General features: G+C 38.8%; 1 protein-coding gene across 1 annotated transcript in view; it reads left to right on the forward strand.

Moving 5' to 3' along the window:
- Positions 1–13785, forward strand: part of Ccn (cellular communication network factor protein Ccn) — a 61741-nt gene that overhangs the window by 20166 nt on the left and 27790 nt on the right. Inside the window, exons 2-4 of the mRNA XM_017148042.3 lie at positions 5726–5812; positions 11113–11208; positions 11310–11331. Of these exons, the coding sequence (XP_017003531.2) occupies positions 11116–11208; positions 11310–11331 (115 nt within the window). The 5' untranslated portion in view covers positions 5726–5812; positions 11113–11115. The remainder of the gene's footprint in view (positions 1–5725; positions 5813–11112; positions 11209–11309; positions 11332–13785) is intronic.

The raw sequence follows: 13785 nt of genomic DNA on the forward strand, positions 1-13785 counted from the left end.
GGCCGCATAATAAGGCTGGAAACCTAAAGGGCGAAAGGACGAGGCGCGCAACAAGCGGCTGAGGCTCCAAGAGGCTAAGCTCTAATTTTCTCACGTACTTGTAAATTTTGCGGAAAACCGCAACAAATTCACTTATAAAAGTAATCTAGAAAGCGCGTACACAACCGGAAGCACGAAAAGGAGCGGGAAGGCACGGCAAAAATCCTGGCCAAAAAGGGGGAGGCGAACAGAAACCTAAAGGCGGAGCAAGGAAGAAAGAAAAAACGAAAACAAAAAGCGCACAAAACTCGTCGTCGTGTAAAGAATTGCGTTTGTCGCGACACGGCGACAACTTTTGCTACGCAGAATGGAACGGAAAAGGGGGCTTGGCACTCAGGACGAAGGACCGGGCTTAAAGCGACCCCCACTTTATCACAGATTTAAAACGAAATGAATGTAAGCACATTAAATGGCTTGGACTTGGGACTCCTATTAAAGGTTCATAGTCAAGGACTGGGGAAGATTTTATCCGCGGGATGGCTTGTTTGCCTTGTCTTGCAGGGCGAAATAAAAAAGTTTCAAATGCAAAGTTGGCTTACGAAGAAAACAAGAAAGGATTTAATTGGAGAGCGATTTGTAAGGCGGTTAAGAACAAGACAAGTTGCTCTTATCATTTGGCTTAATTTCCAACCCTCAGGGAAAACTCAAGGGGTTGTGCTGCATAAAGTGGTTTGTGTGCAAGAGTTCTGAAATCCAAATTCACAACCATGAAACTAAACTTATAGAATCTAAAAAATTATTTATTTAAATATTGTTTGTTAGATGTTTATGGTAGGTTCATCTTGTAGAGAATTCACCCTAACATTTTGCTAAAAAGTTTTAGGCCGTTTTGATTACATTTTTTCAAGGAAATATCACATTTACATAAAAAAATGTTAGGAAAGTTTTTAATAATTAAATTTAAAAAGTAAGAATATTCTAAAAAGTTAAATAAAAAATGCTAATCTACTGCAATAGTATTTTTTAATGAGTTCCATGCTCCAAAAGAAAAGAACTTTACTCAATTACTTAATGGACTCGATTGGGTAATCTAAAATTGAATAGGCTTAGTTGGAGAAAAATCACTTTAAATTCTGCCAAATCAGATTGGCAATGCCGGCTTATATCTGTCCAAAAGTTTCAGAGTTTTACCAAAGTTTTCCCCGCTTATCTGGGGCCTATTAGTTGAAATGTCATTTGAAGTCACTAAACTCCAATTGTTGTGGCTTCTTTATGTGGATTATTTGGTGGGTATGTTTTCTCTGTTAATTTCTTTGATATCTTCGCACAAAGCCAAATTCAGAGCCACTCGAAATCTTCAACAAATGAATATTAAATAACCTGATAAAGTTGTTCCAAATTATTGCCCCCGGCACGAGCCCTCTGCCCAACCACGAAATTTTTCCCACGACCCCAAGGGCTACGCCTGCAATTAGAAAAACAACTTTTTCTGCTGTTCAACATTCGTTACAAGCGTTGAAAGTCTGAAAGTCGGTCGCAACAAATCCAATTTTCAGCTGCAAAGAAAAAAGTTAAATTATCAAAAGAAGAAAATAAATTGTAGCTCGGCGAAAAGTTGGGACTTCTCCAAGGACAATGCCTGTATAAGGCAACCCATCCTGTAGTTGAGTTCACTCCATAACGAACCCCGCAGCTATGTGTCACAATTTTCCGGCACGGGTCCTTCATCGTTATTAGTAGCTGATGGCGGAAAACGGGAAAACTTTCGGCTATGCTTTTAATAAACTTTACTTTGGCATTTGCCATTTGGCATTTATGCAAATTGCAAGCACACAAATATTGAGTGGAATGGCCCCGACCAATAACAACAAATTTCAATTATGCCATCAAATCTATTTAGGTGTATAAATATTTGGGAATTTCCGGCCAGCCCGAACCACCACCCATCAGGCTGTAATTGTGGCGTGTAATTTACAGATTTTCTTGTTAAGATTGTGGCGAAAGTTTGGTTCTCCCTCTTCGCCATTGTTCGTAGTTTTTTGGCCCTCGAGCAGGCCTTAATTGGCAGGCCGGCCTGAAGAGTCAATAGGCGGTATATATAGAACACAAGTTGCACATAAATTTCGAGTTGAATATTTTACAACTCATTGTTGGGGTGTTTGCATTGTGGCTGCGTAAAATCTTACTTGATTTGATTTCGTTTCAATTATACTCAAGCCGAAAATAAGCTTTTCCCCTCAAGAGACTTTTTCAAGTTCATTAACAAAATGAAGAGCAAAATAAATGTTACCCTCTTGCAGGAGGGCCAAATTAATCAATTATGCGTGTGTGTGTGTGTAGACTTTGGGAGCTGTACATTGGGTCCATTTTGTTAATTAATAAAAATGTTAACAAAGAGCGAGGACCCATCAATGGTAAGATATTTTTGCCGTAGATAGGAAAAACAATCCTTTGAATGAACTTAGTTTAAAGAGGAAAATAAATTTGTGTTGTTCAGTTTAAGTAGGTAAATTCCTAACATTTATGTGTTAAATCATCTAGAATTTAAGAAAATGTTGTTATACCCTTGTAGAGGGTATTATAATTTCAGTCAGATGTTTGCAACGCAGTGAAGGAGACGTTTCCGACCACATAAAGTATATATATTCTTGATCAGCACCAATAGCCGAGTCTATCTAGCCATGTCCGTCTGTCCGTCTGTCCGTCTGTCCGTCTGTCCGTCTGTCCGTTTCTATGCGAACTAGTCTCTCAGTTTTAAAGCTATCGCGATGAAACTTTCCCGAAAGCCTTCTTTCTATTGCAGGTAGTACATATGTCGGAGCCAGCCGGACCGGACCACTATATCTTAAGGCTCCCAAACAAATATAAGAAAATTCATTGTAACTTTGTAGGAAGTAGGCGTTTTGATTCTTGACTACTTAAAAAAACAAAATTGAAATAAATCGAAACGCTGAATCTGGAATCCCTGGAACTGCACCGAGTGAGTATTCTTTTATCTACAAGGGTATATAAGCTTCGGCTGGCCGAAGGTAGCTTCCTTTCTTGTTTTGTTGTTTGTGCTTACTGTCTGGCTTACTCATTTATTATTGAAACACAAGCCAAGTTGATTAACTAAATATCTGGCCAAATTCCTCATGTTACCATAAGTACCGTATCTCGTCTGTACACTCCGAATCGCTTTTTCCACTCATAGAAATCAATCATAGCAACACTTGGCCCATTCACTTCCACTGCCCTCTATTTGCCAGGATATGTTCTCTGGTCGTCCTGAAGTGCCTGGGTCATTTACTTTATTGATTACAACTTTCTCTTGTTTTCCGCAACAAATACGAACAAAAAAAAAAAACAGCAATTTGAGTTAAGCGTGGCAACCACTGCGTGGATATATCCGCAATAACTGGCAGGATATTTCCCATAGATGACCGGTGAGGTGGAGGGCAAATGGTTTCCTCGCACACACAAAAACTTGCCACAAAAGTAGCCTTGATTAAAGGTTCTTTATTCCGGGGATAAAGATCGTTTTGCAGGCGAGGGATTCTGTCTTTTGTTTTTTTTCCGTAATGTCATGGAATTGCATAAATACATTTTCAATTCGCCTGCAATCACTACAAATAAATAAAGCGTAAATCGAGCACCGAGAGCAGCATAAAACTGTCATAATTTATGAAGTTTATCATTTGGTTTCTGGTTTGTCTTTTTTATTTGTCGGGGCACCCAAAACGCATTTGTGTCAATTTAAATTTATGTAAACATAAAATGGCAAACGAAAAGCAAAAAAAAAACATCCCGTGTGAGAGATGTGGTCCCTTTTACTGGGATATCACATTTTTCATTCGCTTGCGATACTCTTTTTTATAAATGGGGTATTTTACAAGACTGACAAGGTTTCGATTAATTGAATACAAATTAATGGAATATTTACATTGTTTACATTTTAAGTTTGATTAAACTATTTTATGAATTGACAATTTATTGACAAAAAATGTTTTTCGTTAAGAATTTGTTTGTGTCAACGATATTTATTTTTGTCACTGTCAAAATGTTTAAAACTGCTCAAAAGAGTAGACAAAAATCGTTAAACAAAATGAAGGAAAGTACAGCCTCCTTGGTTATCCTCCAGAGCGGCTCCTTTTTTTCGACTTTATGATTTAATGCGCGCGGCACGCCGTGACGTTCACTTAGGCATGGACAACACAATAAAACTCCACAACAGCCAGAGGAATATCAATATGAGGCTGAACAGGAGGGGCAGGGCGGGATTCGAGGGACGGGGACGAAGGACAGGCCAGCAGGATACGCTTTCCTGGGCCGCCTGCGCACTTTTGACATTTCATTATCCTGTTAAGTATTCAAAAGTCAAGCAAGCAGGCACAGACACAGGAACAAGGACAAGGACGAGGACTTGGCCGGGGGACCGGGAGATGTCTGGGCCATGACCAGGACCTTCAGGAGGGGGAATGTCCTGCTGCGTTACCAGCTTATCATTTATGCCAAACGCGTACTTTTTGGCTTTTAGCCGCATCCCGCTCCCTGGCATCCTGGCTCCTTGGCTCCTTCCTTCGCCATTTGTTTTGTCTGCCCGTAATGCCATGCGGAATTGCCTTTGTGTCCTTGCCGTTTATGACATTGTATTCGAATCTCTGTCTGTATGCGTGTGTATAAATTACATTACATAACAAGCAATATAACAAACGATAACAAACACCTTGCCACACACACACACGCACCGAAAACAGCAAGGAAACGACAATGAGTAAATATGAAAAAAAGGTGGCAGGAAGACAAAAACAATTTAATAAAAATGTTTCAACGACTTCGATTCGGAAGGATCTCCTTTATGGCCTGGCATTTGTTTATGCCAAATGTTAATGATAGCTCGATATCTCCCATTCTCGTGTGCATAATAAAAACCAATTCGCAGTTTACTTACTTTTGGCGAATTTAATTTGCCAATTTCGCTTGAGCGACCTTTATAATCTGTTAATGGACTGCAAAGTCAGTCAATTGAATTCTCTTAATTCAAGTATGCACCACTAGCCCGACTTATTTAATATTTCCTGAATTATAAAGAGTCTATTTTTGGCAAATAAATAATTTATTTCATTTTCGAATATTTAATTTGACGTTGGTCAATTTTATTTGGCATTTTAGCATAACCATTGGTCGTTGTCTTTAGATTGTCTGCAAACTGACAGATGAGTAACCACAAAAAGTCAATTTAAATTCTTAAAGAGTTATTGTCAATAAGCTATCTATTTATTTTAAGTTTGTTATTTAAACTACTTTTCTGCCTTAATTTTTATTTGCAAGTTTGAAATTTATTTTATTGTAAAAATTTAAATATTTGTCTGTCAATATTCGATTTAAATAAACCTGAAAAAATGTAACACAAAAATAATGATTTGTGGGTAAATTATTTCTATCTCTTGTAAATATTGTCAATTTCACTTCATTTAAAAGTCACATTTTATTTCGGTTCGACAAATTTGATTTGGCACTTCGGCTTGACTAAGTTTTGAAATCTTTAATTGTCTGTCAAGTAAATTAGACAATCGATTGAACCGCAAAAAGTCAATTAAAATCTCAACAGAAACTCCGGCTGAATAGTGCTCTCGGGCAATTTACTGACGCACCCTCTCAAAGCCCCCTCTAATCCTCGATGAGTCCTGGAGATCTCTGGCCGAGCATCTCAATAAAGCAATCAGTGTGTACCAACTCGCAATATAAATTTCATTTTCCCTTGCAGGTCACTCGGCGAAGGAGGCAGATCCTTGGAGCGGGAGCAGCCAATGCAACCTGCACAGACATCATTAGACGTGAATAGCAACCACACGTGAGTAACTCGGGGCATTTGCGCCCGCAGACAAACACAGACTATATCGACACTATATATCTCGGACATGTGTCGGCCATCAACTTATGCAATCAACGATTTGGCTTTGACCGGGCAAACTGACTGCCTGCCGTTGGGTGCTATGTAAACGGGGCAAAGACGGTGGCCCAAGGAGCAGGACGACAGGCCCGGACAAATGTTTATTTAAGCATAAAGCCACGTACATCCTAACACACACATGCCCATCGCAACACTGAGAAAAGATCTAAAAAAGAGGGGACTTAAATATAAAAATGATCGGATACTTAAATAAAATTGATAAAAAAATAAAATATTTTTTGTACCAACTAATTTCGGAATATGATGCTTTTTGGAAAGATGGGTAAAATAAAAAAATGTTTTTATTTAACCTTAATTTGGATAATATACTATTCGGATTTAAATTTATTAAATTAAAGTAGATTTTACAAATATGTATATCCGGCTTTATCTCACCTAATTTAATTATTAGAATTCTAATAATTCTAATTTTGAATCAAGTATTTTCCATCTTCTTCAAGAATCTGCTTTGTGACATTTGTGTTCTCTGTATTCCCAGTGTCCTTTACTGTGTGTAACGTTGGGAGCTATGTACTTAGGCACAGCTGTACTTGCAGTCCTTGCCTGGTAATTACATACAGACTACGGGAAAGGACTTCTCCCACACCCACAACTTCCTTCCAGCCACCTTCTACCCTTCTTCCTTGGGCGGCTGGATAAATATTTGGTTTAACCTTTTTCCTTTTGTGCGGCTTTGTATTTGCCTTTGGTTTTATGGCAGCGCCTGTGTCACTATTTCATTTCGATTTGAACCGAGTTTGCCGCAGTCCTTAGCCAGATTTGTATCCTTAATTTATTTGTTTGCGATTTTCTGATATTTTGTAATTGAGTTTTTCCACTTTTTATGCTGATGAGGGTTTAGTCAAAACGCCTAAGAAGATGTCAAAAAAGTAGGCAAGCAGAGGCAAACTGTTGATATTCATTGGACAGGACACGTTCGCAGGCAGGATATTTATATCGGGACGTGAATGTGAATGAAAATATGTCCCCTGGGAGGAGGATGGGTGGAAGAACTCGGTGTCGTTCTTAGTCGTCTTAATTTATCGCTATGAATGAATCACTTTGCGAGACTGACTTTGTTTCTCGGAAGGACACGTACCTCTGGCGACAGGATATACTTTTGACTTAATTTGATTTCACTCGAATGAATTTCAATTAGCTGAAAATGAAATTTACGCAACGCTAAGTGATTCACAGTGAGATAAAAGGGTTTTTCAACTAGCACAATCAGATGAAGTCTCGAAATTGAAGGCAAATTTCTCTTTCTTCTTTAGTCCCAGATTGATTATGATATGTATCTCGGAGGTTTTCCCCGCCCGACACTCCTTGTTCTTCAGTAAGCCTTTGTTAAGCACCAACACTTAACCGTGTCAAGCTGGGATTTATGGCTCCATGAGCACTACACATCCCTCAGATACCTTCTCCATCCAACCACCGGCTGGTTACTCAGCACTCTCTCAGTTGTTAGTTTTCCCGTTTGGGCCCAGAGTTGATTGATTTCTGTTCTAGCCGGGTCAAAGAGCAGTCTGAGCTCTGAGCCCACCCCCTTTACATCCGCCCCAATACTATTCTGACAGTATATTGACGCGCAGTCATAAATAAAAACACTCAGATATTCATGCCAATGATTCCTTCTATTTTTTTTTTGGCCTGAGTTCGATTCTCGGCTGTTGTTGTTCATTGAGTAGAGCCTGCGGCCAAAACCCCCTACCAAATACAAATTGTATCACTTAATATTTGTGGACTCCGGGCTCGGTTCATCTGCACAGTGAAAAAAAGGATTCAGCTTTAAAAATTCGAACACTAACCAAAAAAAAATGATATGAAACGATGATTGATTTGATGTTATGTGGAATCAATTTTGACTTGATATGCTCGAAAAATAAGCAACATGTTCTAAGTATTTGTTCGAATTTCGAATATGTCTTTCTCCCTCCTATTCATGTAATTTATGTCGCCACATTGCGTATTGTTCTCTTTTTCGAAGTCAAAAAATCTCTGAGAGAGATAAAGCGGTGTTACATGGTTTAAACGATATTCGTTTAAATACCAGAAATTTACAATGCGCATATCGATTTGATCGCGTTGTGTATTTTATGTATACTTATGCAAGTATGTTGTGCTTAATAACTTAAATTTGGTCATGATTTTTAAATGGTTCTGTTAATTTTATCTGTGTACCCATGTTGCATGTTGACCTTGCCTGGTTTTGATCCATTTGCAGTGAGTTAGAGATTGTTGGTGGTGGTGCTTCGATTTGGATTCGGGCGAATGTATGACTCCTTGAATGCTGAGCGTTTTGTTGATGATTTGCGTGTTCTTGAATAATTGATGGAATGACAATCTTTCGATGTGTCAGCATTGTTGTCACGCGTTGTTATCATCCCAAAAAGCGGCATCAACATGGCGATGATTGTGTTCATCATCATTATGACGCGAATGCCAGTGTTGTCATCGCTGACAGCGGTCGTTGGCATCCTGTGTGTGTCCTGAATAATAAGATGCCAACGCTGCAATACACCCACCACATACACGACGCGATACCACGGCTTATGAATGATGAGCAGTCAAACAATCAGCTTTGCCCTCCAGGAATCGGGATTTATACTGATTTGCACGGGAGAGTGAGTCATAAAAGTGGGGGCATCCGCTGCTAATGCCCGGCCCATTATGCTCAACTTCAAAAATTAAACAAGATTAATTTGTTGGCTCGTTTAAAATGGCTTAACAATATCATTAATTTCATTGGCCAGGCCAGTAAAGCCGAGAGCAAACATATTCGGGCGGACAAACATGGCTTAAAGCCGCTTTTAAAACCGTCGAATTATGAGTGGGGGGTGTTTTGGGTGTCGGGCGAATCATTAATCAATTTACGGGTAAATGGCCATTTAAAGAGGTCATAAAATCCTGTCAGCAAGGCCTCAGCTTGAGGTCAGATTTATGCAACTCCTATTTTTAGTGGGTCAAACTTTTTGCTGCATAACTTTTTGGGACCTCCTGGGCCAGTTCCGTCTTTGTTGTTATCTATTCATTAAATTTAATGATATAGCTCCCCAGAGTTGTCCCATCCGGTGCTGTTTTGAAATCATCAGGACTCGGTGGCAAACATTTTTAAACGAACTTGCTCATTTCCGAAGTGACACACACATTTTGTCCCGGATCGCCTCGAGCTGAATGGGTTGGCCCAGAAGTTGGGTGGGCGGTCTGCCTCCTCCCCTTTCATCATAATTATAAACACAAAGCAGACAGCACGATGGATGGATGGATGGTTGGGTAAATGGATGGGTTTTCGTTTTCCATGGGTTTTTAGCCACATCTCTCTTGTTTTGGTCCTTTTTCCTTGCACTTTTGCCATTCAAGGCGAGCAACATGTGGCGATATGTGTTGGCCCACATTCGCCTCGCAATTAACAGATCACAGAGATGCAGCCTCAGCCTCAGAGCTATATGTGTACATTAAGGGGTTCTTCTAGGACCTGTGATTCCGACCCTTTATTGTTAACTGCTCTCATGCGCCTCGTTGGCCTTTATTATTGTTGACTGCTCCGTCCTGCCGAAGTCTCCATCTCCATGTCCATTTTCATTTCCATTTCCCTCTCCATTCCCATTTACATTTACATTTCCCCCGTCATCGTTCATTGTAATTGCGATAATTACGACAAGGACTGGGGATAGCTCCTTGGAGCGGCACCTTAATGAAGCAGCATTCAATGCAGTCCATTGATGCAGTCCCTCTGCATCCGAATGGGCGTTCCACATGAGTTGGCTATGAGTGATGGCCACTCATCCGTCGCCCTGCCTCGATGTCCTCGCTCTGTTTATCCACTTAGCAGCTCACGAGGTCCGTGTCGTTAATTGAAATCTTTCGCATTAAACCACCTCCGCCTCCGTCTCTTTTGCTTTTCCACGTTGTAGCCAACCGCTTATTGTTTTTGTTATTAAAGTTTAATTAAATACCTTTTTAAAATGCTCACGCATGAGTGGAAAATATTTTTTAATGAGCTTTTGCGCCTTTTGTGCGCAAAATGAAAAACCCGACGATGCGACGTTGCCAACACGGCGTATGCGTGTTCTTAGCGCGTAAATTGATTGCAAACAAAGGCGCACACAGACAACCAATTTTTCGAAATAATTACCACTCCCAGACGTAAAAGATCCACCATAAATATATATCGCTTTTCATATTTTCCATTTAACGTGAAAGTGTGAAAATGCGGATGACTTTGGGGCGGCTTAAGCCTCGGGGAACAAGAGGAAATTATTAAATGTGCTCATCCGCATCAACTGCAGTTGTTTGCCTCTGAAAAAATGTAACTTCCGTCGTGCAGTTTACCTCGGAATCGAAATCAATTAGCAATATTATTGAGCTCGACGTTGTTCAAACATTTACTGCAATTATTTGTCTGTGAGAGAAAAACTCTCTGGGGCAACAATTAAAATTGTTTTGTGCTTCATGAAACTTGATACCCATAATGAACATTTAGCAAAAAATTACATAAACTTATTATTTAAAATTAATCCTAAAAATGCCTTTTGATTAATCCTTTTACTTGACTGAGTAATAATGAATGAGTGCGTTGATGAATAAAATTATTCCAAATTCAAATTAAATTAAGCAAATTTTATATAACCTTTTCTTGCACATTTCTGCAGCTGGCAAGGTCGGCCAGATTATTCACCTGAATTCGTTTCCAACATTTTATTTTACTTTGAATTAGCCATAAAAGCCAAATGCAAGTTAACAAGATATAAACACTAACCTTGTTCTAAAAAGGGCTATATAGAAAGCAATAAAATAACTATGCCAGAACTTTAACAAGTACCTGTTCATTGAGCTTTTTAACCTAGTAACCAGATTAATTACCCCTCCGCCAGCCGCCAAAAAGAATAACATAAAAACTTTGCCTGCTGTCTGCTGTGTACAGAAAAAAATAACTTGTGAAATATTTAAGGTGGGTGCAGGTGTGAAAATCTCCGGAAAATATAAAAGGAGCCAAAGGAAACCCAAACTGAAATGCAAAATACAAACTTGGGGAATGGGCGTGAACAGCCGTAACCATGGCCGTAGTCGTAACCATTAGCCGTAACCAAAAACCGAGCCAGACATTGAATTGACCTTAATAAAGTCGACTGCGACTGCTTCGACCTTTTTTACCTTGCCTCGCCGCACCAAATAATCCCATCCCATCTCTCTACTTACAGAAAATGCTGATACTGCTGCCGCTGCTGGGTATTTTTGGTAATGGTCTCGTTGCTGAAGTCGAGGCGAGTCTGAGTCTGGGCTTTAAGGCCATCAAAGTGAGTTCTTGAACAAAAACGAAGCAGCCATGAAAATCTTTATGAATACCATTAATGCTCTTTCCTTAATTATGCAATCCCATTCGCCGTCGCTGGATCAGTTGCCTAGGCATCCGAATCCGGGTAAGTTCCTTAGGATTTCCCAAGCCCAAGCTCCACAATTTCAATTGAATTGCACAAAGTCGATGCGTATTTGCAATTGGTTTGGGAAAGAAGATTTACGAATTACATTTACTGTGTGCTTCATTAATCAAAGGCCTGTCCAGTCATCATCATCACCATCAAGTGAAGTGGGGCCCCCAAAAATGATTTCCTTAAAGTGCAACTCCTAGCAAATGCCTAAAAAGCTTCAAAAATAATGTATTTATTTTCCATTTTGTAAAGTCATCAATTTAAATCTGAATTTTCCACTTGGACTTGGGCAAATAAATATTCATGCCTGATTTGTGTGCCAAAGAAAAACAAAGAATTATGGAATTGAGAAAATGATAAAACCAACAAAAATTGTGGCTGTAAAATCCTTACGTTCCAAGGTTTTTAAGGATTTTAAAAGTGTATAAAAGATTAAACTTAAAGAATTTAAATGTTCTATTTATCGGTGTGTTAAAAAATATTTATACAGAAATTTAAGTGAATTCAAATTTATTCCGTAATCCCTACATAAGAATTCAAGCAGCCTTGTTATTTAAGTACACATTTCTATATCTTTTTGCACCTTTTTGTATTTGTATTGTATTTTGTATACATTTTTGGATTTCTGTTGTGTATTTGTTTGTGTTACCTATAATTTCACCGAAATTAAGCCAATTTGAAAGCTTTTTTAGTGAAAAGAAATAAAGGGAATTCCAAATAGCCGGACACAATCGAAGAGCGAAAAATTTCATTAAAACTTGCAGACAGGAAATGTTATTTTTTGTTCCCAATGCCTCCGTCGCTTTGCCGAAAGTTGTGGACCCGTTTCCGAACATCCATTGTGCACCTATATCCAGTAGATCCCGGCTTAGCAGATCCCATCTCCTGGGAAACAGTCACACGCACACCAGCTCAAATGCCTAACTAACGAGTAAAGTGATTTTAATGGTTTTATGTTCGATTCTTTTTCTTCATTTTCCATTTGGGGAAAGGGGGGCCTTATTTTTTCTCGATGGGGGAGTGTGTGTTCAATTCGTTTCGACATGTGCCATTTTCCATGCTCTTTCTCTGCTCTCAATGCTTTCCATGCAGTCCCCCACACGATGTCGTAGAAAGCTGTTCAAAATTAAACAGCAGCAGTCCGAACTGTGCCACAAACTTTTCGATTCGAGGGCGTTACAACAAATCCAACCCATATCGTGCTGCCAGAATAGCTGCATATACACTTGTATATATAATATTGGCCCTTATTCCCCGTACCCCGTTTGAGTCAAAAGTTTTGAGTCAAATGCCAATACAGTTTGTGTATGGCCAGGGCCAAAATAAAAGTTAGCCGGCCAGCAGAGCTGAGCTCCTGGGCCTGGCACGTAAACCTACGACTGGTTGTGCCCCCGGCACATATCAATACCCACACGTTTGCGGGAATCCACACAGGCAAAAAATATATGAAAATACTAGTTTTTATTTTTTTAAATATTCAATAAATATTTTGCTGATACCTTAAAATATTTGCGATTTAAAAATCGTTAGTATTTTTCGATTTAGAAGAAAAAAAGGAATATAGAGCCGATTAAAACACTAGACATGTTGCCCAAAATGTATAAAAATACCTCCGCTAAAAAAACCTTAAAATTTTTGGAATTAAAGGCTCAATATGGAAATAGTTGCACTTTGAAACCAGGAATAGGAGAATATATAAAGGGATTCCCTACTAGGGAAATATTTTCGTCAACAATTTTGAGTACTGTTTATTCTTGAGCATTTATCGATGTAAATAAATAAAGGCCAAGCACTGTAACACTGTGCTAAGTATTACATTGAAAACATTTTTCTATGTGCACCCCTCAATCGTTCAGAGCCTGAATGCATTGTCCTCGCAGTTCGGGACAAGTTTATTTAAACTGTAGAACTTGCTCTTTATTCGCATCTACTCCTAACCCAAAATCGGAAAGTTATCGGAACACGAAAAATGCTGGGACGCTGTGAACTTGGCCAAACATATTTGCGAATACGTGAAGCAACGAAGAGTTCTCACAAACAAGCCAAGAACCAGAAAGTTCACTCCGAATGAGCTGCAAAGATTAGTCAGAACATATCATTTGAAGACGACGCCATAGAAGGGCCAATCGGATACAGGAAAAGTTTTTCAAAGTGAGCTTTTCAGGGAAAGTCACTTTGCACAAGTTATATGCAATCAAATAAATTTTAATTTATGAATGCTTACATTGAATGGATTTTACTTTCTGTATTAACATTTATTCACTTGGTAATACAAAGTTTGATTTAAAAACATTTTTGTTCACTTTAACTGTTTCAGTCTTTTATACACATTATATAAAGTAATTTTTATGATTTTTAAAACTTTATACTTCATGCTGTAAACTTATTGTAATTAAAAATTAATGGTGATACATTTTAAAATAAACATAAATACCTTTTATTTCG

This window comes from Drosophila takahashii, chromosome 3L, assembly GCF_030179915.1.
Source record: "Drosophila takahashii strain IR98-3 E-12201 chromosome 3L, DtakHiC1v2, whole genome shotgun sequence".
Taxonomy (NCBI): domain Eukaryota; kingdom Metazoa; phylum Arthropoda; class Insecta; order Diptera; family Drosophilidae; genus Drosophila; species Drosophila takahashii.